Source organism: Antennarius striatus, chromosome 22 (genome assembly GCF_040054535.1).
Source record: "Antennarius striatus isolate MH-2024 chromosome 22, ASM4005453v1, whole genome shotgun sequence".
In the NCBI taxonomy this organism is placed as follows: Eukaryota; Metazoa; Chordata; class Actinopteri; order Lophiiformes; family Antennariidae; genus Antennarius; species Antennarius striatus.
In genome coordinates this window covers 7831946-7858376 of record NC_090797.1, presented here as the reverse complement: position 1 = coordinate 7858376, position 26431 = coordinate 7831946, and the positions used below count along the sequence as shown (strand labels likewise).

General features: G+C 39.4%; 1 protein-coding gene across 5 annotated transcripts in view; it reads right to left on the bottom strand.

The window, feature by feature from the left end:
• Positions 1-26431, bottom strand: part of ppfia2 (PTPRF interacting protein alpha 2) — a 124529-nt gene that overhangs the window by 69531 nt on the left and 28567 nt on the right. For 2 of the 5 annotated variants that reach the window (XM_068306652.1, XM_068306655.1), the window contains exon 1: positions 8922-9293. The exons of the other annotated variants lie outside the window; for them this stretch is intronic. In XM_068306652.1, the coding sequence (XP_068162753.1) occupies positions 8922-9002 (81 nt within the window). In that variant the 5' untranslated portion in view covers positions 9003-9293. Of the gene's footprint in view, positions 1-8921; positions 9294-26431 lie in introns of those variants that run through there. 5 annotated transcript variants of the gene reach the window in all.

Here is a 26431-nt window from a genome sequence, read left to right as displayed (position 1 = left end):
TTTATTGCCAGTGCATTATTCACAAAGGCCACTGCATACTCTATTGCTAAGTGAATGACTGTGGGGGAAGCATAATGCTGCACGGAGGCAATGTGGGTGAAAGAAAGACTGAGACCCACACAGCTGGCTATAGAAAGGCTTCAGATGAATTACCCTGATAGCAATTTGTAAACACCCGTGTCCAAATGGATCACGTTCTGCCCTTAATCAAACCAGTGACCTAAGTTACAATCAGAGAAAAGGAGCTGGAGCTGAGAGAGAAACCGATAGAGACGACAGATCAGTGGACGACTAGAGGCATTGCCCACTACTCCCAGTCACGTATGAAATGTAAAATTAATGGAGTGCTTTATGGGACGGATTCCAGTTCCAGCACCATGGAGACTGAAAACTGAGTACAACAAAACGATTCTAGAATATTAAAGATATTGTGAGAATAATATCCATACATATGTGGAAAAGGTTTGAGATGAAAGCAACAAAATAAGTGTGAGAATAAAAATGACATTTTCCCTGCTCCACCATGTCCACCCTTCAACTCTGATTATGATGAAGGCTTAAACTCATCATTAAACTGACAGCAGCAGTGATGTCTGGTCTCAGTCTACCCCATCTGAATATCATTAGACTTCCTCCTGAGTAGGACACTAACAGTAGAGCAAGAGCTTTGTTAGAATTACTGGGGGAAAACGTAACTTTCCACAATGGTGTAAAAAAAATCGCAATTCACAGGATTCAATTGCAAGAAGCCGTTAAATCAGTTCACAGTGTGCTCCCTCAGAGTGGTATTTTTAAAATCTAGGTTTTTTTAAGTAAATTCTTTTATTGTTATTTTTGCTCATTTTGATTGTTTTGATGATGTGAGGTGGGGGAACTGGATGAGACATACTGGGAGGGTAATCATAAGCCAAATGATTTAATAATAAGATTTAATAAGATTTAATAAACCTTATTGAGTGTAGCTGGGTTCAACAAATACTTGAAAACATCTCGAATTAAAGTCACCTCTTGTGTTGGGAAGTCTTGGTCTGTACTTCAGGATTATGGCATACCAGGATTGAATCATTACTAACAAAAGGTACAACTGAGTTCGGGATTTGGGATTGAAATCTCTTTTTGTTCATTTCCTTGGTCTGTAAATAAGTTAGTGCTCCAAGTGAAAAATCTTTTTCATAAGTGAGACAGAAAGCCCCTTAGAATCAAAAGGAATCTGCTGTTGGTGCAATCTCATTATGATGCCCCCTGGGTACCTCCTTTAGGAGTTTCCAAGCACATTCAACAAGGAGTAGAACCAAGGCTGACCCTGAGCAGGGATTATAGATCTCAACTGGCCCAGAAACACCTTGGGATCTTTCAAGAGCACAGAAAGGTAGCTGAGGAGATTGATGTCCTGATTCCCACAGTGCCTTTGCTTCCATGACCTAACCCCAGATAAGCAGAAGAAATAAAAGTCATTTTCCTACATAGCTAGACAAAAAATCCCATTCTAATGGTAAGAGATGTATTTGTGGCTGAAGGATCATTGGTTCAAACTCCCTGGATAAATCTTGGAAAGTTTAAGTGAAAATCAGCATTGTCAACTCCCTCATCACCATGATTAAAGAGGTATTCAGCAAGACCCTTGACGTGACTGTGTAACAGCAGTGACACATATGCTGATGGTGCATTTGTGGTGCAAGGATGTGACCCTGTGTCAAGATGCATTACAGGACAGTCAGATGATGGGAACACTGCATGTATGTGTCAGGGCAGGTGTGGGTGTCATAGAAACAAACGATTAAGAGATGGATGGAAATGGTCATTGCATTTCTCTACCGTGGCCGTACATCATTTGTAAAGGAATTGGTTATTGGGTCACTTGGTGTCAGAGCATTGAATCTGGGCAATATGACACAATGTCAATGACTGAATGAGTCTCTAGTGAGGTGATCAGTGGTGAGATAGGGTTAGTTTTATTGATAGCCATAATTCACTACACTGCTGTCTTCCTCTCTCTGCTTACTGACACCGAAATCAGCAAGTGTGACCATTTTTCAGTAAAGTGTCAAAATGTGCTATTTTCTGAAAAATATTCAACATTTTTGGAGGCTTTATCTGATCTTGTAGAATAAAACTTTGTCTTCAGGGGTCTGGATTGGTTAATTTTGTTACCAATGTGGACCCTCAAGGATTAATATCTGCAAAAGAAAACATTAATTTGACAAAATACATAATAATATTCCTTGATTTCACTCTGGAAATGGAAAAAAAAACAAAAAAAAAAAAACTGAAGTTCATAATTTTTATCCTGTTGAGCCCCAGAATAAAACTTTTTTTTTCTTTTTGTTGGATAAATGAAGTCAGGCAATAGGTCAGGTGAAGGGTTACACCAGAATTACATCAAGGAGAGGTTGCAAACACAATAGAGTCTATTGAAGTGAGCAGCTTGGCTCATGAAATTGTACTAACTAAATTATGCACTAGTTACAAATTTACTGTTTAGCTAACAGTGGCTGACATTGTATCAGGAGAATAAAGGATGATGTGTCATAAAAAGAGATAGAAATCTGACTCTTTCATTAAAGAATAAGGCTTGAAATATTACATGTTTTCAACAAATGCCATTAATTCACAACAGAAATGACTCATCTACCTTTTTGTTCCTTTAAAAGATATGATTCTTTGAAAATGGTTCACATGTAAAATTTTATTTTTACAAAATTTATACCAGAAACTTTTGTTTGCCTGTCACTGTTCATGGTTGGATGGTTACGCAGAATGAGACATTTATAGTGGAGTTGTCGATATTGCTGATCCTAATTTAAAGATCCTTCATCCGCTTGCGACTTGTGCAAGCGGATGAAGCGGGTTGAGAAAATGAATGAGTAAATGAAATGTCCGTTCTCAGTGAATGTCTGAAGACTGGAAACTTGGAGTTTCCCTATCCCACTTGTCTAAATAGAATTAGTACTCCAAGCTAGTTGAGATGCCATGTCTCCGGCTTGCAGGCCTGTACTTCAAAATTGGATTTTCAGTGAAAACATTCATCAGTAGATTAAAATCAGAACAGCCATCCAGTGGCACACTCGGGACACTCTGCACAGTGCAGAAACACAAGGATGAGAATAGCACATTGACTGAACTTTCTATTACCAACCACAACTTTAGAAAAGCCTCTGAAAAATGGCAATATTTTTGATGAACTGTTACAATATTTGAAATTGAAAATCAACAATAAAATAAAATAATTCAGTATCAGTGAAAATGAGCTTGTGAATTCTTTATTGATGGATATTTTTTCTCAGGAACTGACCCCATTTGAAATAATCTACAAGGCAACACTAGTGCTTCCTTTTGTTTTATCTATTGCTGCCAGAACGCTCTATTAAGCAGTGTCTTGATTTTAGGTGTTACAATAAAAATAGAGCCTGTGGGCACGTGCTGTGTGGGAAGACAAGCTTTAAAATTAAGCCATTTAATAGCAGTTAAAAGGAAGTTTTATTTGCGAGGTTGAATTAACCATTCTATGAAGATTTTTGTCTTAACTCTTACATATGTAAAATTACACTAATGGGCGACTTTAGAAATCAAACACAGGTTTAGCAGTGTCGTCTTTACATCACTGACGCACAAATACAGCCTATGATTCCCCCCGTCCCTCAATCACACACGTAAACACACCCAAACACACACACACACACACGTGCATGGGGGACTCTCGCTTTCGAAAGCGCACTCATCCTTTTAATCGGTGTGGAATCCATCAAAGTGGGTCAAACTCCCTTCCCCATCTGCCCGGGCCACATTTTAAATGCACGCGGGCTGATTAAAAAAAAAAAAAAGACCAAGAAAATAGGGCAAATGCCTGTGACACAAACCACACTGGAGATACAACAACAGGAATAGATACTGAGGTGAAGACGGCGTGTTCCAGTGTGTGTTGGCAATGGCGTTTGGTATCAATTACCATGTGCAACAAAGTAGAAGTCAGGCACTTCCACTTCAGTCTGTCAGCTGTGTATCAATTTGACATTTTTTGTACTCATTTGCATATGACCACCTTTCTTTGTTTCATCAGTTGTTCTTGCTCACATGATGCGAGGAACGCAGGGCGCCGAATGGATGCAGAAGTGTGTGCGACAAAACGATAGGAGAGACATCCGGGGGATAAGCTATTTCCCACAGCTGGTGTATCAACATGTGTGTTTGTGTGCATCTTTGTGTGCTTCCTCAGGCCTTGCTGTGAGTTTGTTTGTTTTCTTTCTTTACAGCCATGTGTGTTTTCATGTCAAAAATGACATGTTCCTGAGGATTAATCCGCACACATCCTAACATCTCCATTCAAGGCAGAACATAAAAAGCCGCACTAATCAGGCAGACGTGCAGCTCCAGATCAACCTGGTGCACGGCCCTGGTGACATGTGATGAGTAGAGGAACCACAGGCTGCTTTGACACATGTGCAGGGATCATCAGGGGGGGTAGAATGCTGCATTCAGCCTATCATCGAGCTGCACAGACGGGGATTTCCAAGATTAAGTCTTGACATGCAGTAGAGAGTAAGAGGTCACTTATACACAGGGTAGAGCAAAAAGGCATGAAAGGCAATAAAGTGTAACTATAGCTGCAACTAACAAATTATTGCTCTCTAAAATGTCTACTTCTAAAGCATTAACATCACATATTTATAAATTTTCATAGTCAACTCATTAGTCAAAAATCCAAAAGCATATTATCATTTAATTCCTCCTAATGTTAGGAGCTGAAAAGAAAGAATTTTTGATAATATACAAATGCAATTTGTTTCTTACCAAAACAATAATCAATCATTGACACCGGTTCCTGAGTGTACAAAAGTTGAAATTTGACCCTGACATAGTTTTCTAAAGGTCAAGGTCATCATCTCATTTTCATCCGCTTTGCCGCCCGAGTAATGTGTTTTTTGTTTCATCTTTCTATCTGCAATGGTTGAGAAAATATTTGGTGAACTAACGGACGAACACACGAACACTGACAAGTACAATACATCACCGCCTTGAAGCGCGATGTAATCAAAGCTTTGTAAGAAAAAATAAGAACCACAGGCAGTTTTCTTTGGTATCAACAGCAAAAGAATTTCCCATACAATGTTTTTCCATTCTTGATGTGACTATTGCCCACATGTGATGTTGTGATGTTGATGCAGAAATCTTGTACTGAACTGGGTGTTAAGTTGTCATTCAAACTGCTGTTTTCTTTGTCACCTGATGAGTCATACTGTCTCACAAAGCTTCCCTCCTGCAAGAAACTGACTGCAAAAATTGTCAAATGCTTCAAATTAGAGTTGATGTGTGTTTCCTTCACCTAGCTACAGTAACATACAAGACAAGATCAATCTGAACCTCAGTTTGAGTGTTCTCATGTGGAGGTAAGCACTCAGCTAAATGAGAAGCAGCAGTTTTTAACCACCAACTCAGCCATGTCATCCCTCGTCTCCATCAAACCCTAGATTTAAACCCTTCCGTGACAAAAAAAAGCATTGAACAAGGTGCTGCTTTGGTGGTTTGGTTAAACTGTGTTGTTCTGGGCTGTGGTCTTGCCTTCAAACAGAGGACAGATGCAGATTGATGATCCGGAAACTGAAGCCCAAAACTGCAGCTCTTTAGCTGAATTCCCCTATGCTGCCATAAACTCTCTGCAGAAGAGAGGATTACTCTCAGAGAGAGCAATGAGAACTAACTCAGCACCCCCAAAGGGACACTTTTGCCCCCAGAAAAGACAGGATGGAGCGAAACCTATCTGACAATCTCTGAAAAAGTTGTCCACTAACTTTGGCATGAGTTTTCCTCAACAATAAATAGATTTGGCAGTTTTACCCCATTTTTGTTTTTATCTCACCCAATAATAAAACACAAGAGAGCCTTTTACAGTATCTAGAGGTGACAGCCTGCATGTAAAAACCAATTCATTACAAATGAGCAAGCCTTTAGGGTAAAGACACTGCAGCCAAAGACAACGATCACATGCAGGGCTAATCTTACAAACGAGACAAAATACTGGGCAACATTACATCTCATGTGCTAGGTAGCTAGGTAGCCTTAACAAATAGTAAAGGGGAACAATGGGATATAACAAAAGCAGCTTATCGCCTCACAAAGGAACTAAACTGAATGTGTTCTTACATTCAATTAATGTCAATGTTTAAAAAGGGGAAAAGTATAAAAGATATAAAAGCGAGTACCCATCCGATTTTGTCTAAATTACAACACTCAGATTCAACACATTTAAACATTTACACTTATTTTTTTGCTCAAAGTGATTTCCGACCACAGACCAAAAAACATCCCCGGGAGCGGAAAGAAAGTGCTCGCTTTTTGCTACACCAGCTTGACAAAGATATTACTTGGTCTTTTCCTGTTCTTACAATGCTTCACTGGGGGATCCAACACACGTCTTGGTCAGAACAAAACCGATTGAAGAACAAGGAATGAGCTCAACTCTGCTGCAAACCCACTAATATGGTCCGGTGGGTTTGGAGCACTGGCATGTAAACCTCTCCTGTGGGAGACGTCTCACTGGGTGTCATTTCAACACAATCAAAGCCACAGACAAAAAACACTTAGAGGCATACAAGTATGCACCAACGCTTGCATCACTTCTCTTTCAAACAGCGCAGAAATTGCATGTTAAAAGAAGGAAGGAGAAAAATAGAAATCTACTCTCTGAACAGAATGGCAAATCACCCACTCCGTAACCTGATGGTAACCATACGCCCACTTTGTTTGTGCTAAATGAACATCCCTCAGACCATTTTGCAGGACCACGATTGCCGTATATAGCCCAACACATGTGATTGGTTTAAGGAGAAAAACTTGCCACTGTGTCTTTTCTCCTTTTCTAGAAAGATAAAGGGTATATTGGGATATACTGTATCTCCAAATTCACTTTGTAAGACAATTTTTAGTCATTTTCAAGCCTCAAGACTCCACTTTAGCACAATAGAAGCGCTATGATACCTCTGTTTCATCTAAATGCCACTGAGGAGATCAGCTGAGAGTTGGAGCAAGATGCAGAGAATGTAGACACAGCTGTGTGGCAGACTACTGAGCTCCCATACTAAGCAAACCGACACTTCTGGGTACATGTTTGTAGAGCCTGGCAGTGAATACTAAGGGACCTAAATAACTTCCTCACTCCAATGAAGCTGTCGAGACTTCAAAAGGTACCTACTTTGCAATTTTATTCAATTTGCCCCAGCTGACATATAAATGCAAACTAACAAGGATAATATGATAAAAAATGAACATCATTTGGAGTTGATAAACAATCTGATGGAAATAGCTGCAGTGAGAAAGCACTGATGTAGCCCAATGCAGTGATGCATGTTTTAACCTAACCAAGCATGATGGACCTTTCAACACCTCAAGGGTAAAAGAAAATAAGCTATGATTTATGTGCGTTGATGCAGCTCAATAGTTCCTTTCCTTTCTATTGGGGATTTCCAAAAAATAAAATACATGAGCCTTTGATTTTGAGATATCAGAGGAGCGTCTTCCAACAGGTATGAGCCTCCAGGGTTTCTGTTTCCGCTAATGATTTAACATGAAAGGGTAAAGGGAGCTTTATGACGCTACAGAAAAACAACCAAAAGGGAAAATCTTTAAATCTCAACATTTCAGTGACTCTGAAGGGCAGACAGGCTCGATGTGGAGTGAAGTGATTTAAAAGGCAACGACTCTGTGCATTCCTGGGTTTTTCCAGACAAAACAAAAATTAAATTAAAATTAAAAAAAACATCTAAAATTACACAGAAACAGATAAACAAAAGTGGAAAAAGACAACTTGATACTGTTGGCCCAGATTGTGATGTAGCACATATGGCAGGTGCTTTCCTACATCAGCTTTTCCTCCAAAAACTGAACTCCCATCAGCAGCCCCCAAAACCTCTTTTAACTTATCTTCAGTACAGCAGATCCTTCTAAAATCATCCAGACTGCATTTACACTCAACCCATTCACACACACACACACACACACACACACACACACACACACACACACACACACACACACACACACACACACACACACACACACACACACACACACACACACACAAAACGCACACAGAAGCCACAAATTTATGAAGAAGCTTTAAAAAAATGCATGAAATATCACCCATCCAAACATTTCCTTCCACTCTTCATTCCGCCCACAGTAAAAAACAGAAAGTGCTGGCTTGGTTACAACAGTCATGTGGAACACACTCGATCAATATCCACTGACACTGCTTTATTGCCATGCATTCGCTCTGGGCAGAGCTGAAATATGCATGGGTGGTCTACAGTAATCGATATAGGGCATTGTGCACATTTGTGCTTAATTCTTTTTAAAGGGGGATGTAACAGAACCTCCGCACAATACAAATATAGATGTACTAGGTGTGAGATACAGTTCTGTTAAGCATGAATAATTGAACATCCTTATACACTGTAGCTAGAAGATGAACTCTGAATTCCAGTTTCTCAGGATTTCATTCTCTAATGTTTTATTTAACAATCAAAGCGAGAACCCATCAAAAAATCTCCTGCTGCATTCTTTTAATCATCTATTGTTCCATTAGGATCTTAAAGTTGGATTATATATAACTGCTTCTCTTAACTCTGAGGCTCTATGATGCACATCTTCCACTTTGATCCACTTTACTACACTTACGGCTTAATTTCTATACACTGAAAATGCAAAGCACAAAAATATGCACACAGGAATATAAAGTGGTGGGAAATTAGTCTGGAGGAGTCAGTGTTACACAAGCAGGTAGGAAACACCCAGCACTCCCTGTTCTGCAGAACACATGGCAACATCTTTGCCACAATAGGTAAAGGAGGTACAGGGGAAGACAGAAGGTGACATCTGAGTGATGACACAAAGGCGTTAAGAGAGGAAATAAGGCGCTTGTAACTTGCCTGAAATGTGTAAAACCTCGTGCCATTCGGCGGATGCACCTTGGGGGAGTTGGTCCCCGCACTCATGTCTGAGAAAATCATAATCCTTTTGATGCGCAAACAATCCAGAGCTGGTCCTGGCTAAGACTGGTGTGCAGCGCAGAGGCGAGCACTCGGATCAACTCCTGACCCGATGCTGCGCTCCCGGCACCAGCTGGTAGAAAGATGCGCAACGCCCCAAGGGAACGAAAATCGTGATGACAGAAGTGAAATCAAGCCAAGTCTCTGGTCTTTCTGTGCACGTCTCTACACGCATGTAGATAATTGTTCTGTGGGTCTTTTTAACGAGTCGCTGGAGGAGTAAATTCCGCGGAGACGCTGCTGCTCCATGCTGCCCCGACGGCCGCAGGAAGCGCATCTGACAGCGGCAAGGACTGGTCCGTGTGCGCGGAGTCTCACCTCCCTCCTCCACCGACTTCACCAATAAGCAGCCAGAGAAGCGTCACGCCTCAACCAAGGACGCACTGGTGCCTCGACAACCAGGCGCACGTTCCCTGTGTTTTTACACTGTAAAAAAAAAACTGTGATGTGCCACTCAAAGAAATGTGAAGCCAGTGCTGTTACTTGAAAAATCAGAAAGTTAACAAATTCAATTGTTATTTGATTTTAATAAAGCATTAGTGGGCTAAAGTAAAAAAATCAAAAAATCAAAATCAAAATCTGATGTTTGATAGTGAAAGTATTGTTATGAAAAATTAGATTAAAAACCAAACAAAACATTTGATTAACAATTTCAATATTCAAACAAACATCCGTGGCAGGATATTGAACTTTCTTACCAGATTATCAATGTTTCCATATTTTGGCTGATAATATGCTTTTTTTTTTTGTAGCGGTTAGTACTGTCGCCTCACAGCAAGAAGGTCGTGGGTTCTAATCCACCTTGGGACCTTTCCGTGCAAAGTTTGCATGTCTGTGTGGGTTCTCTCCGGGTTCTCCGGCTTCCTCCCACCTCCAAAAACATGCACCATAGGTGAATTGGTCAGCCTAAATTGCCCATAGGTGTGAATGTGAGCGTGAATGTGGCCAGGGCTCTCTTGCAAAAGAGATCTCGAATCTCAATGGGACTCACCTGGTTGAATAAAGGTTAATAATTTTAACATTGAAATACAAATAATCCAATCATCAGATTAGAAGTGGATGGAATGGCTTAGCATGATCTGAGGAAGAGGTTTTCAAATATTGGAGTGGATCTGGAGGATGGACAGACTATCATCAAAAACTTTTCACTCTCGTCTCCGTTCTGTAATAGCAGGTACTTCTTCTGGGTTTAACCTTGCATGATAAGGTGAGATCCCACTGAATGCTTTTAAGGTAATAATGTATTAAAATCTTAAGGACAGTATCAGAAGAGGACATTTCAAGATACAAATTTCTCCTTTTATCTTGTCCATTATGAAGAATGCATGCTGGGAACTGGATGACACCCCCATCTAGTGTGGTGCCAGGCTAGAGTTTGGTAGAGATGCTCCAGATGGGGTCTGAAACCGATGCATCTAATTTCCTTCTAAAAATTGGGCTCAGCTATGTGGGAAGCATCCTGGGGGTGATACAGGCAAATCCAGTCTCGTCAGCAGACATGCCCGGCTCGGACTCTCAATTTAACAGCACGAGCACAACACACAAATACACAAACAACTGGAGTTCTTGGCAAATAAAGGATGGTCAGGCTAATGGGCAGACTTGTAGGTGAATATATTTATAGTTACATATAATAAAAAGGCAGACATTAATCACAGGTCTGAGGCCGAATATTATCAAAGGTCTCCTAAGTGATGGCTGGACTTGTGTCTCATAATGTCTCATTTATCCTATGTGTGTGAGTGTGAGTATGCGTGTGTGTGTGCGTGTGTGTGTGCGTGCATGCGCGTGTGTGTGTGTGTGTGTGTGGGTGTGTGTGTGAGTGTGTGTTTGCGCGTACGCACGCTGTCTCCAAAACATACTGCAAGCTTGTGGCAAAGCATTTTGTTTACGTCCTGTTTGCTCAAGCAATCACTTAAGCTGCAAATGAGCTGCAAAATAGTAAAAAAAAAAAAAAAAAGAGTGACATTTGGCACATACCTAATGAGAATCAGCTTATGTAGCTTCCTATTGCAGGGCGCTGCAACAAAGCTAGCATGTTTTGAAAAAAATGGAGATGGACCCTTGTTGACAGGTGCTTTTTTGAAAATATTTATTTTATGCATGGAAAAAAACAGTAATCATACTACATCAACACGTCATTGCTGAATCCAGGACTTTGAATATAAAAGAAAGCAGAGAAAAATGTTTTAATTAATTGGTTACATGAAATACTCATATATTGAGCATAGATTGAACAAATTAGATGACAGAAAGCAATTACTGACTGAATTGCTAGACTTTAAGAATCTTAGCTCGTCTGAAGTTAAAGGCCTTATAGAAGCAGGGATTAAAGTTGTTCATGTCAGGTAGTTAAAGCTGCTGTTATTAAATGACAATTAAAAAAATGTCAAAACAGGGAGAAAATACCAGAGTCAAAAGGAGAAAAACATTTAAAAAAAGAAACCTTCTATAAGTATTCCATCAATGTGTCCAAGTTGAGTCATGCTTGAGTCATTAGCAGCATCAAGCTTCCCCCAGTACAACATTCCCCACCCCAGCCGCCACCCAAAGTGTAGTGTCCACATGTTGGCGACGACACCTGTCTTTTCCGATTGTCAATGAATGCAGCATCAAACAATGCATCACAGTCGGTCACTGCACCAGTAGTTTCCATTGCCTACACAAACACAGAAGGGGGGAGAGAAACCACTGGGGAGTCTAGTAAACTGCTAAGTTGTTTTTTTATTTATTTCTGTAGCTATCTTGTGTATTTAGTGAATTGTTCATAGACATAGATGCGGTGTTACTTAGTTTATTTCCAATTTGATCTCAGCAGGTATCACAATGAACTGTTGTAGTTTTTTTTTTAGTCTGCAGTGTTTTGACAATTTTCAGATTTGAAAAAAGTCTGCCAAATTCAACATCTCCTCTTTCTTTATTGTAAAATTAAAGCAGGCGAGACACAGTGTGTGGGTGAAGATGTGACTGAAGCTGTTAAAAGTGAAATTGTCGCACAACGAGGATGTGAACATGCCGAAGCAGCATGAGACAGCAGTGAACAGAGGTAGGCAGCTTAACAATCAGGGCTCAGGACAGAGAAACACAATGAGTGATGATGGATTGACTAACTTGGGGCTTCAAGAAGAGCTAAGGCTTTAAATCTAGATTCTGGAGGTGCATAAAATGCATGTTTTTGGGAGGAAACCAGAGAACTCGGGCAGAACCTACACAGAAACCGAGAGAACATACAAACTCAACACAAAAAGGAATCAAACCCAGAACCTTCTTGTGCCACCATAAAGCCCTAAGTAAATCACAGATGCATGATGCAAATGCTTTTTAAATTATGTTAATTAATGTTTTGAGTGACAACTATTAAATTTTGAACTAAACAGATTCACCAAAAGTAGAAGTGATATTGCAAAAGTGATGGGAAATATGTTTAATGCATAGTTGCATATCCGGTAAAAGGTAGATCAATGCCACACATCAAATCAGAAGTGTTTTAATGACACAGTGCTGTCAACTCGAGCTACCAGAAGTTGGTGCAGCTGTAAATAGCACAGCTCCAGAGGCAGCTCTGCGCTGACTACCAGAGGCAATATCTAGCAAATGATAAATCACCATGAGGCTAGTGTTGGGTACACACTGGGGAGATGTGGCATGTTAGAATTAGCACACTCTTCTCTCACCATGCCTGACACACAGAGTTGTTCTTAACAATCTGACTAGAGACTTGGCCCTTTAAGGCGCTGAAACCATGTTGTCATGTACTTGCTGTGCCTACTGTGTTTCAAGTCTCCCCAAAGAGCTAAACTGTCAGCTGAAGCCAGCGGCAAATCAGTGCTCATCTTCTGGGTGTATAGTCAGATTACAGGAAATACTATATATAAGCATGAGGAAAAATATCTTCACTGTATCTCTAAATATTGTGAAAGATATGAAATACTTTTCAGGACAAAACTGAAGAATTTTTACTGATTTTCCTGGAAGTTTTGTGTGAAGAAAGCTCCTGGTTTTCTGTATGTGGCTTCCTCAGTGACGGCTCAGCCTCAGCCCCTACAGGCTCCACAGCTCTGCCACCTTCCATTATTAGACTTGTCACTCCCTAATTGGGCCTTTCCCTCCTGCCAGGCTCTGCATCTAATTCCAGTGGATGTTCTCAACATCCAGCACGTAATATTCTGCTGTTTGTTGCTTTTTCTACAAATCACTTCCATATAAACTAAATACTGCTTCATACTTGAGATCAGAATACTTGTTTCTTGAAGCTCTATTGGACAAACGAGCCTCTGAGTGTTATTGCAGATTTATTTTTGCAACTGCTTTTTCAAGCTTCGCACCTAATGCTGACAAAAGCCTTGACTGGCTTGTTTTAATTTCAACCGGAATAAACAGAGAGTCTTTGGTTTCTAAGTAACACTCTTCTGCTAGAATTGCAGGTGTCAGTAAAGGTTACGGGTCCCTCCCTGCTCAGAGGCTTCTTGGAAAATGAAGGTCTGAAGCAAAGCAGCAGCAGAGACATATTGATTGTGTCACCAGTCGTGTGGGCAGACAACCTAAATTGACATTGCCCTGGTCCTGTCACTGCTGAAATATTAGAAAAGATACTGTGTGTGTGTGTGTGTGTGTGTGTGTGTGTGTGTGTGTGTGTGTGTGTGTGTGTGTGTGTGTGTGTGTGTGTGTGTGTGTGTGTGTTGTGCTTGTGTGAACCAGAGGATGAGAATAAATATAACACATTTACATAACATTTCACAAGATAGTGAATTGTGAAAAAAAATCCATAAATTATTTTTGAGATGAACATTTCAATTGAATAAACTTTTATAAGTTCTTTTTTTTTATTTCAATTAATAGCCGATGTTATTGATATTCAAAATGTTCCCCAACATAAATGTACAAATATGAAAAAAGTCTGTTTTTCATACCTAAAAGCAGGGTGTAATTTTAAAGTCTATGTAAGTATATGGAAAAGCGAAATCCCTCAGAGTTACAGGATATTTTCTTTTGAAGGAACTTTGAAGAATGTTCCACCCTCAGGTCAAACGGCACATGGTGCTGTATTTAGTGGAGGTGGATGCTCACTTGGTTGAGGAGAAAAGCACAGCTTTTGCTTTGTGATGCACATACGGGTGTGTAAAACAACAACACAATAATTGCCAAAAAGATGCACTACAAATAAGAAAAAAGGGTTTGTTCAGTTAATTCCTTCCACTATTTATTTTATATGACTTTTTTTTAAGTATGTATAAGCTAAGTGATTTATTTTAAAAATTAAAAAAAACTTGTAAAAGGTGGGTCATGGGCCAGACAAGCTAAACATATGTGTAGGATTGTTTAGCCTTGCTTTGGGTATGCAGTCTATTGAGTAGCATAAAGTTGTCACACAAAATGAGCTGGAATGTATTTTCATTTGGAATTAAGGTGCAGTATTTTGCATAAACAATATGTGACCCTGACTATCTTAGTATTTAAAGCATTTTATCACTACTTTTCCCATTTACTCTCAATTGTGTTTTTTGTCTTTAATATTTGAGCTTTATTCATTCACTAATACAAGTTAGAGGTAGATATTAATTTAAAAGCAGCATGTAGTATCTAATCAGTAGTAGTCTTACAGAGTAATGTTTATATGTTACTTATTTTTGTTTAGTTCATTTTATTTTAAGTTTTTTTTACTTAGATCTTTTATTTCTTTATTAAGAAACAGGTACTGAAAACAATCTCAAACAATGACAACTAAATATAACTTCTCTCTAACTTTCTCCTAGGCAATCGTTGGATGATGAAATCCATGGGACCATTTTCCATTTTTGATCTCTAACATTTCAAAGCACGTTATGTTAGACATCTCGCTGCACATGATAAAAAGGATGAGATTCATAGATTGCTCATCGCCTTCTGGGGAATTCCAACTCCAACATCCAAATCGTCCTCACCAGAGATGTACAGGAGGCTCAAACAGCCTTTGACACAGTTTCCCTTGGAAGTTACTATGAAAGATGAGATTTTGTCAGCATGCTGTCATTTGAAATCAATTTTATTCTACAGCACAGCTAAGATTAAAAAAAAAAAAAACTTTCAAGGTGATGAGAAAATGTTGCTCCCAGGTCTGCTCTGCTCTGAGAGGCTTTCCCCCTCATGGCTGACAAACCTTTCTATCCACCTTTCATGTGGAAGAACTTGAAGTGCTGGCTCCAAAATCTGACAGATAATTCAAGTGGCAGAAGTAACACTAACCGTTACACAAAGCAAATGACCTTAATATTAAGGACTTAAAATTATCTTCCATGTTTTCATTGATAATATAGTTGAATTTATGTAAACCTCAGTGGAATCCTGTGAAGATCTGCTCATAATGTGAATCAAGGGGAAGGATTGAAGAGTCAGGACGGGTTAGGGATGGAGTGATGAGTTTCCATTTACAAGTATGGTGTTGTCTAATATGAGACTATGCACTGAAAAAAAAAACTATGGTATGAATGAATCCTTTTCCACAGAAACAAAAGATCACCAACAGAGAGAAACAGTTCTTATTTAATAAGGTGTCTCTTTTCCACTTGGCTCCTTCATGTTTGGTACTGTATATTTATCTCCTCTAGCAACACCACTACTGACAGTCGTTTGTTTATTCATACATGAAACAACACACACACAAACACACACACAGATAGCTGACTGCAGGAAGCACTTGAAGACACCATTGGGAAAGTAATCAAACCTGGAGCGAGAGAAGAAAGGAGAAGCATGTTTTCAATCATCCCTGAGCGAAGTACCGCCGTTTCACAAATACCTGGCTTTGGCCTGCCACCATCACATGCACTGTTGTGCAGAGCAGTTCTAACGAAAATGCTGTTTTGGTTATATGAGCTGTCAATCATAATCTGAAGCGTAGTCTTTCATGTGCATATACTGACTGGCAACATCCACAGTTTACCTCTGCTTCCGTTCTGCATCGAAATGGATGCTGACAAAATAAGTGGATTAAGACTGAAGTTTGATCGAAGCATCCTTGTCATTTACATGTCAAAAAATCAATGCCTCCATCGGTCCATGTTCCATTAGGACTATATATAACATCGTAAAGGTGTTGCAGCTAACTGCTAGCATCTCTGTCATGGACAACAGTGGTTATTAGGGCCTATGGTAATGCTAGAGAAGTGGAAAAACCTATGAAACCATCGAAAGGCTCTTATGAAAAATTTTAATAAACACTCCAGCCCTAAGCTGCTTTTGTGATGTTTATGTACTTTGACATCAGCCATAGTTTGAGCTTCCTATATTTACTATTTTTACTTTTTAAATGTTTCCATAGATGTACAAGAAACTATGTCAAAAGAAATATCCTGACAGCTGCAGATATTCAGAGTTATCAGTTAATATTTTTTAAATAAGTCATGCCATAAGTTTAAATGCTATTTAGTGCTTTTCAGTGTATTGCATTATTTGAGTGACTACTGCATGTATTCTAGTACCATTTTATTTACACACAATCATTGTCTTCGGAGTGTGAAATACAAAAAAAAAGAAAAAAAAAGAGAGTAATTCCCTGATCTTTCATCCAACAAAGACAACTTTTTTTATTCATACAAAATCCAAACTGAAATTATAGGAAACCTTGTTTGCCTTCAAATTAACTCAGTTTTTCAGGGCCACATACATGAAAGACACACAACCAATCACACAAAGACTGATCTTGTAATCGAGACAAACTAACCTCACCAGAACCAAAATGTCAGATTCCACAGCCTCCAGAGGATTCTGCTGGAGTTTGACAGGTGGGGATGACACTTTCTTAAATCAAGTCGGAACAGTGGACTCCCATATGATTGCTGGTGTTTCCTGAAAGGCTATGACAGCTGGCCATCCTCCACAGTAAAATGGAAGAATCAGTAAAATGTCCAGAAAGCTGCACCCTAACCCCATCAATATTCAAAATACTCTTCCTGCGGTGGCTCTGGGAACATCTAGTTATGTGGGTTGGCTGACATGTTAACAGGAGACATTCTGAAGGTGTAGTGAGCACTTGAACATGAAAACACACACACATATACACACTACTGTCAGTCTGAGCTCTGAGTGGGTGGCTGATGCCTCTTAAAAGGGATCCAGAGCAAAATTATTGGAGTGACTGTCATGCATCTGCATCCTCAGTATCCCAACTAATACTGGCTGAAACAGCAAGTAGCAGTCAAACAGTACCTTTTTGTGAACCTCCATGTCTTTAAAGTTGGTCCTTTATGCTCGTCTTATTCTTAGACAAGGTCAAGTTGCTCTAACAACGGATACATGGACTGAATTGCATCAGATCAATACAAAATGACACATCTATAGTGTGGAAAATCCAGTTGAAACCTCATTAAAGTTCTAAAGAGCTCTTTATTGCATTAACTGTTAAACAGTCCCATTGGTATTACAGTTGGATTGGAGTCCAATTCAATCACCATCAGAGTTTCCGTTCTATGGCTTAGGGCTGTGTGTGGAAGACGAAATCTAAGAGGAGATATACTGCACCATAGAAATGAGGCGAATATTGACACAATCAATCTTCCTGAAGAGCACGAACCCATCACTTTTTATTTGCCATGTGTGTGCCCGTGTGTGTCTTTCTCCTACCCACCCTCTATCCTGATTGTTTTTACTTTATTTGCAAGTTCAGCCTCATCAGTCTTTTAGTGTAGCACAAAGAACAATCTCATAACTTTCTCATTACTGTCCCCCAGCCCTGTGAAGAATACCACCACTGTTCCCAAAGCAACAAACGTTGCTTTTGGGACATTTTCTTTTATTTATTTTTCCCTAAAATTGAGACTTGTTAAATGAACCAATAATGAGACACAGCTAAAAAGGTTAAAGTAGTGATGATGAAAAATGCATCATATGAAAATATGTAATATTAACTGTGACTACTGGAAAGAAATACATATCAACAAGATGAGCAAAAAATAAATAAATACAACTTCTTCTTTTTTTAAATATAAGCCTGGAATGTTTGAATTTGTGAAATAAATATGCTGCATGCAAGAAAAACAACCTTTTAGTATCAACACAAGGTTGGTGTGCCACTGAATCCTTCTAAAGGTCATTAAAACAGAGACAGCTCACTTCTCTGAAGGCCTGATCATCACCTCAGAGGTGATGGATGGCAACCAAAGCAGTTTTACTGAGAGAGCACACATAGTCCCCAAACAGGCATCCATCCTCTGTGATCTGGACACATGAGCACTACATCTTCTAGCCCTGTCTCCAGCAAACTGTTGACCTCCACCTGATCACACTGTCTTCTGACAGTGCAAACACACAGAAACAGAAATACACATAACACAGGCAAACAAATGAAGCTTCAGAACATATGCTAGATAATGTCAAACGTTAGCATATAGCTCTTAAGTCAATGAGCTTCAGAGTACTACTTGCACCTTTTCAAAGAACAGTACCAAATAGGGAAACACTCAGCTGACCGATGGTGTAACTTTTAAGCTATATATATATATATATATATATATATATATATATATATATATATATATATATATATATATATATATATATATATATATATATATATATATATATATATATGGCATATATATATATGTATATATATATATATATATATATATATATATATATATATATATATATATATATATATATATATATATATATATATATATATAGTGGCTTTACACAGTGGCTTTATATACAAACAATTCACTCAGAAAATATATTGTAGTGTTTCCCCAGAAGGAAAAAAATCTGTTTTGGTCTGATCTGACGCCAGCTTTTAGCCCAATAAAGACCATAATGAGGCCTGAAGAAACTGACACTGATGTGATTTTGAGCTTTGATGCACTATTTGTTGGCAAGCCAATTCAAATTCCATCATCAGAAGCATGAAAAGAAATAGTCTCTGAAATAAATCACAGCTTCGATGTTGCTCTGTCAAGCTCAATGGATTGGATTGATAAATGTAGGAGAGATGTCAGAAGATACTAGAGGAGATGTATGAGCAAGTGAAGAGTTTGAGAAGATTCACTGTACTTCTTGTGGCAGAGCACCGCCTGCTGGGCAAACATATGTATTGCTCAAGAAATAGAACTGAGTTCATGAAAAGATCGAGGATTATCGAATAACCACACAAATGTCTGCCATCCACAACCCATATTGAATTTATTTATGATATGTGCCTGCAGGTATGAATATTATGATGACAAATATTAGCAATTTACAGCATTGTCCAAGGTTTGGACTCAATCACTCATTTATTTTCTATATTTGGACCAATTTTTATTTGTAGACAAAACTGAAAACAAAACAAAAGTTTTTCCATTACTAATCACTAATCAAGCTGATTGATCCCCTGTTTAATAGTAACTTGTACAATGACACTGAAATGGCAGACATATTGGATGGCAGCTAGTGGGGGACTCTTCCTGGTGTCCTTATTAATTGTGTTACCTGACTTAGCCACAAGATAGCAGAATCCCACAACAAGAGAATGAATGAAATGCAGCAGGTAACCAGACTGATGGAGACATAGACCATTCCTCTTGTTGCTGACTTGGGTGTATTATACTGTATTGAAATTCTTTATTATTGCAGGAAAACAGATACCTGGTCACACCATTTGGTGTTATTTTGTGAACCATATTGTTATATTGTCTGTTAATAATAAAAACACAATTCTTCGCGACGCTCAAAAGGATTCTTATTTCAACCTGGGCAAGTTCATTTCACTTCAGATACTCTCATATGCCTTTCCTTTCCCTTCTATATGTCTGTTGTCACAACTTTAATAAAAGAATTCATCAGAGATTCCAAGTGTATTCACCCCAGTGTATTTCACCAATGTATGTCCCTAACATTTTCTCCTTTAATTGCTGCTATCCATCATTTTTTGTGTCAGAGGACAGATGTGAGCTTTGCACTTCCCTTCACACAGGAAACGACGCTGTCCGCAAGCACCTACTGTAAAGCTCCTGCAATCGATAGACACTAAGCATCACAAAGGCCTTGTGTCAGCCCTCTGAATGATGCATCCTCCCACACTCACACACATAATCCATAAGAGACACTCTCAAGGAAGCAGCACTCTGTCGAGGCAGAAAAGTGCAGTAGCGACTGAAATACTTCACAACTTCTGATGGCATCTCAAACCAGGTCTACAAAAAATGAGCTACGGTAATGACCGACCATTCTCTCACTGAGAAGGGCTTATGACACTCTGGGGTTAGGGTTCTGGGAGGTACCTGACATTTGGAACACACTCTTAGACCTTTCACTGTAAATTTATAGCAACAGATTCACTGGCAAAGTCCTGTACTTTTTTTCCTTGCAATTTGTGACAGTACCTTGTTACTATCTGTCTATTATTATTATTATTATTATCATTTTATTTTATTATTATTATTATTTTATTACTATTATTATTATTATTATCATTAGTAGTAGTAGTAGTAGTAGTAGTAGTAGTAGTAGTAGTGGTAGTAGTAGTAGTAGTAGTAGTAGCAGTTATATCAGTAGTATTCGTATTAATTTAACTACAAAGATCCTGATGATGCCGTTCACAAATCTCTCATAGAATTTACAGAATGTAAACTGCATTTGAATCTAGAATACAAATTCTGTTTTTAATGCTAATAAAAGAATGTTGATGTGGTACTACAATATAAACGTTTACTTGTACATAGAGAAAACCATTCGCCCATCAGAAGAACTGATCATTAACACAGTAAGGAAGGGGCTTAAGGTCAAGCTGATGATTGCTTTACCTTCTGAGCCATAGTCACGCCTACTAAGTGATAAAACTACAACTAATTATAGTAATAAAATTGTACGTTTAAACACTAAATTGAGATACTGCTGGTTTTATATTTTTGGTTTTATTAAAAAATAATTTTAAATGATCTTTTCCATAAAACAAAAAAATCTCCTTCAGGATCAGACACACTGTACATTGTGTGCATGTGTATGGTTAAGTTAATTATGTATAATGACTTAAAAAAAAAGGTTTAAAGTAGTATTAATCCACTGATTCCATCACTATAACATAAGTGTGTGAACGTCTCCACCCTTACTCTCTCCTTAACAAACGGGACCTTTACAACACATTAACTACTGCTATAACTACCCCAGCCCTCAACATCCTTATCTCAAACTACCACTATCTTTGGCCTGCTGAAAACTGCAGTGTCGTCAGTTGCAACACAAGCATCGTTCAGTTTCCTTGGTTACTAATGAAGTAGGAAATAACCTTAGGCTCTCTGACATTTCACAGCTCCTGCTATTGTGTGGTGAAGGTTTTGGAAGGAGCTGCAGGTGCTGCTGTTGTGTAAACCTGTTTCTGTATAGAACAGCATCCTCATTTCAAGAAGTCTAATGCAGAATCGCATTCAATCGCACGTTTACCTGGGTGGGAATCTTAGCTCCTATATAAAATACAACATCAGTCTTGGTCAGTGAATTCAGACAGATGAGAAGATTGCATCTTAACCCGTGGTGTGATTTGTGAGTTGAGACTTTCTCTGAAAGACTTAAAAACAGCTCTGGGAAATGAAATAGCGGGATCTCCATCACCGCATCATCTTCTTGCGATATTGGCTACCATTACAGTCCACCTTTATTTACCGATGAAACACGCACAGCGTGAACAGGCCCTAGCTAATCCACTCACACAACTCTGTGGCCTTAAAAGGCTAAAGCTGCACTTGATATCGGGTGAGGAAGGGAAGCTTTGGATCCCACTACACTTCAAGCTAAGGCACTAATGAGATGCCAAGGCTGCTGCACTCAATTTTCTAAATTAAAATGTCTCCATGGGGCTCCTGTGGGTGAGTGGAAAGAATGACTGAGCATCCTGAAATATGTGAGCTTGAATAGATATTTTTCCAGGTGTAAATTGAGGAATGCCTGCTGTGTCTGTGTGGCGGTGTTTAAAGTGCTTATGATTCTTTACAGTAAACACCACGCTTTACATGCGTCCTACAACAAATACAAATTGCCGTTTCAGGTTTCATAAGATTGAACAACAGCGAGTGAAAGTGACAGATTCCTGTGTAACATCTTTACACTTGATAAAGATGAATGAAAGTTTAAAAAAAAAATATTTACCTGCGGCCCAAGTGTAGAGACAAGGTTGGATCCAAAAGAAGCAGTGAGAATGAACAGAGAGAGAGAGAGAGAGACAGAGAGAGAGCAAAGCACATTAGATCAAGTAGATATTTCAATCTTATTAAGAACTTAAGTAATGCAGGTAATTGAGGGAAATGACATGTATATAAAATTCACGTATAGAGCTGCTTTTAAAGTGTTCTCTGCTCCCCCTGTAGCCGTTCCGGCCTCTGATCATGGGACATCTTTATTCCTCTTTTCCGTCTGCATCTCCGTCTCTCCCTCTCCCTTCTCCCTCCTTTCTCCTTTAATGTCATGTGAATTCTCCTGAAAAATCCATTTCGCCATGGCAAAACTCTCTCATTCCACCGACGGCATGTCTGCAGCGCGGCAGGGATCAGCTGAGATGTTACCTCTTCCTCTCCGAATAACTCCTCTGAGGCTCTTGGATGTCAGACACATTGAAAAAAACTCACTTTTCGTAATTGTGTCCCACTTTTTCAGTCTATTTTTCCTGACATTTATATTGTCAGCTTCTTCTATTGCAGTAAACGTTGCTCTTTGTCTTCCAAACAGAGTTCCTCCTCACCCCTTTTCTTCCTCTTCGTCTTCTCCTGCAGGTTTGTGTTTTGTGAATTCTTGTATGTGATGGTGAACAAGAGTGGCCCAACCACAGGAGATGAAGGTGAAGATGTCTCATCTCATAGTGTGGCTGTTTTGGGAACTGGGGAAGCAGGTCCGTGACTAAATATTCTGAACGGCACTACAGAAAAAGTAATATAGTCATGTCTGCATATTTCGCCATTAAACCTGTCCCATGAGCGACAAAACACATGACAAATGTGTAGTTAAATGCTTGGAGAGAGTGTGGCGTTATGTCACCTCGACATTACATGCCTGACTTCCATTACTGATGACCTCTATGTCTACTGCTCGTCTGTCACATGACCTCCCACTCACTTACACACAAAGACATGGGCGTACACATCATGTCACATGCAAATGACACACAGTGTATTTGTTCACATGCTTGTGTAAAAATAATTTTAAAAAAACACATTCTCTTCTGCACGTCTATGTCTGTGCTGTACTGTCAGTTTATGTCCCATATGCTGCCACTCCTCACATCACCCTTCTTTTCCTCTTCCTCTCATTAGCTCCTCTTTCTTCCTCAGAAATGTCAACCTAGACAGGAACACATCTCTTCATTTACAGTACCCTGCACTGTTTGGCATTTAAATATCAGTGCTGAAGCAGAAGCCTGGTTCTGCTGAAGGTGCAGAATTTGGATGAAAAGGGTCAGAGTAAGTTGAAGTGGGTCATATGTAGGTTACAACACATTAAATATATGGAAGGATGAAGTAGACTCACAAACTCTAGACTCTATCTATCTGAATTTTCCCGCAAAACAAAACTCCATCCTTTCCAGGCTATACGTGGAAACTGATTCATGCTTTTTTTGCTGCTAGCTACTTCCAAAAGCTGCAATGAATATTTCCTAGAAAATAAAAGGACTTTATTTTAAAATGTGCAACCGCCATCTCTACAGTTCATTGTGCAATGCAGAACCATTCATCTTTTACATAATACTTTATTTTCTGTCATGCAAAAGGAAGTTGAAATGATAGAGAAGGGCCTTGGGGGTGGTACAGTGTCAAAACTGTGATGACATGTGCTTTAGAAATAATCACCATGGATTTACCATGATATACATTTGAGGAGAAAAACATGTATAGATGTGACAACATGGTTATCCAATGAGATCATAGTAGTACATTTAGCGACAAGCAGATTTAGCCAACATCTTACCGTTAACGCTGACTCAGGATTATAGCAAGAGGAGCGATCCCGCAGAAGCATCAATAAAAGCTACAGTAGATTTTAGCCTCTGCAACAACCCCCGTCCTGTCAGTTCAGCTTTAATGGCCCTGAATGACAGCAGTTGTTTAACACTGAAAACTTTACCTACCCACGCTATGCTGGCCGATCAAATCAGTGATCCACTCGCTGTGAGGTTGCCTGACCTCTCAGCTGCCGCTGCACCCTCAAGACTTTTGTTAGCAGCAGTTTGGGCAGCCTCACATTAGCCTGAGGGCATAACTGGAGAGCGACAAACGGAGCTATGTGGTTAAACATCACCGCAGTGAGAATAGATGTGAGGTGAAACATCACTAGTGGGACTCTGGCCAGTGTTTTTTACACATCAGCTTCCTCGAACACTCAGGTTCCTACCTGCGACAGCAGCGCTTCAATATATGTGTGTGTGTGACAGAGAATGAAAGGCAAAAGGGCTTTGTTCTTTGTCCTCACGGAAGAGAGAGACTAGTGTCTAAACAGGGAGGGTGACATCACTTCTTGGCAGGCAGCTCCAGGGAGACTGTGGTGCCCGGGCCGTAGACATGCTCTCGTCCAATCACAAGCTGAGTCACTGTATGTGTGTGCTGCACTGTGATCAGGTCAGTCAGCACATGCCTCCCCACAGCTAGAACAGGGGGAGGTCAACCCATTAAAAGGAATGGGAGTACAGTAATTCTGACAGGTCTAGGTGTGTGTGTGTGTGTGTGTGTGTGTGTGTGTGTGTGTGTGTGTGTGTGTGTGTGTGTGTGTGTTTTCTCTGCCTCTGCGATTTCTGTTTTTCTGACCTTTGACCTTGATGCTTACTTACACAAATAATGGCAAACTGGGGAACAGACATCCAAGGACACAGATGTGGCTGGCTACTGTAAAAAAATTCAACTTGTGCTGATGTAGAGAAAAATAATGAACATGAGCAAACTGAGCAAACTGACAGTTCAAACGTGACTGAAAATATTCAAATAAACAAAACTGATGAAGTCAATTACAAGATGGAAACCTTTCAGTCTCCTTCAAGTCTGTTCTGTTTCCAAATGTGGAGGCAGAGCTGTCTATAATGCTATATTGTACTTTAATGGAGAAATGAATCAACACGTACAAGTGTCACTTCTAGCTTCTGCTGTGTCTGTCTGTATAAACATATATAAGAGAAAAAAGTAAATGCACAAGACACGGCGAGGAAGAAAAACAGTTGAGAGATTTTAAGATGTGCACGTGTGTGTGTGTGTGTGAGAGAGAGAGAGAGAGAGAGAGAGAAGGAGAGAGAGACAGAGAGAGAGAGAGAGAGAGAGAGAGAGAGAGAGAGAGAGAGAGAGAGAGAGAGAGAGAGAGAGAGAGAGAGGCAGTGGTAGACAGAGATGGTTGACAGAGAGAGGAAATAGTGTGATGGAAAGAATGCCTGATGAGTGTGTGTGTGTGTATGTGTGCGTGTGTGTGGGGGTCCATTCGTGTGTGTGTGTGTGTGTGTGTGCATATATGTTTTTGTAAGAGTGAGTGATATAGTGCTGGTGGTAAAGTGAAAAGAATAAAGACAAAGCAGGGAGGAATAAAAGCATGGGGGGGGGGGGGTTAAAAGCAAGGGAGGAAGCCGGGTCATGCTCTGTTACACATTTACAGGTTGTTCGAGTAACAATTTTTTTTTTAGGTGGTCTTAAAAATATCACTGTTAACAACTGTTCGTTTTTGATTTACCTATCCTCTGGACTTTTACCCAAATTAAACATGAATTTTAGACACACACACACACACACATGCACGCACAGACACACGCATGCACGCACGCACACGCACACACACACACACACACACACACACACACACACAGACAGGTGGATCAGGATCAGGATCTTCCCTTTTTGCTGGAGACACGATAGAAAATCCATTAAAGCCATTAAAGAATTGAAAATATTTATTTAGACCTGTACACTTAGATTTAAAATAGTGCCATCAGACCAGAGGAGGAGTATACTACAGGGGCCTGTACACACTAATATACATGCGTGTGACTGACTATCTAACATACTAGAGTGTGCATTCTTAATTGCCCTTCGGGGATTATAACAGTATATTAAAAAAAAATTTAAATTAAAAAACAACATGAAAGACAAAAAATATGTAACTTAGTAGTGCATGTTTTGGGTGGTGGAAGAAAGCCAGAGAACCCAAAGACAACCAACACAGACACGGGTAGAACATACAGATTTCACACAGAAAGTCATGGAAGGATTTGAACTCAGCACCTCTTGCTGTAAGGTATAAATGTCACCTACTGCAACAGGTGGAAAAATATCATTTTATATGTAAATGTATCAGAAATGGTTCCCCTATATTAAATATTTACACATTCAGTCCAGTTGATGAAAAACATTACATCAAATGTGACTCTTCACATCTGACTTCATGTTTCTGTGGTAACTTTAAGGTGTTCTTAGATGTCCTGG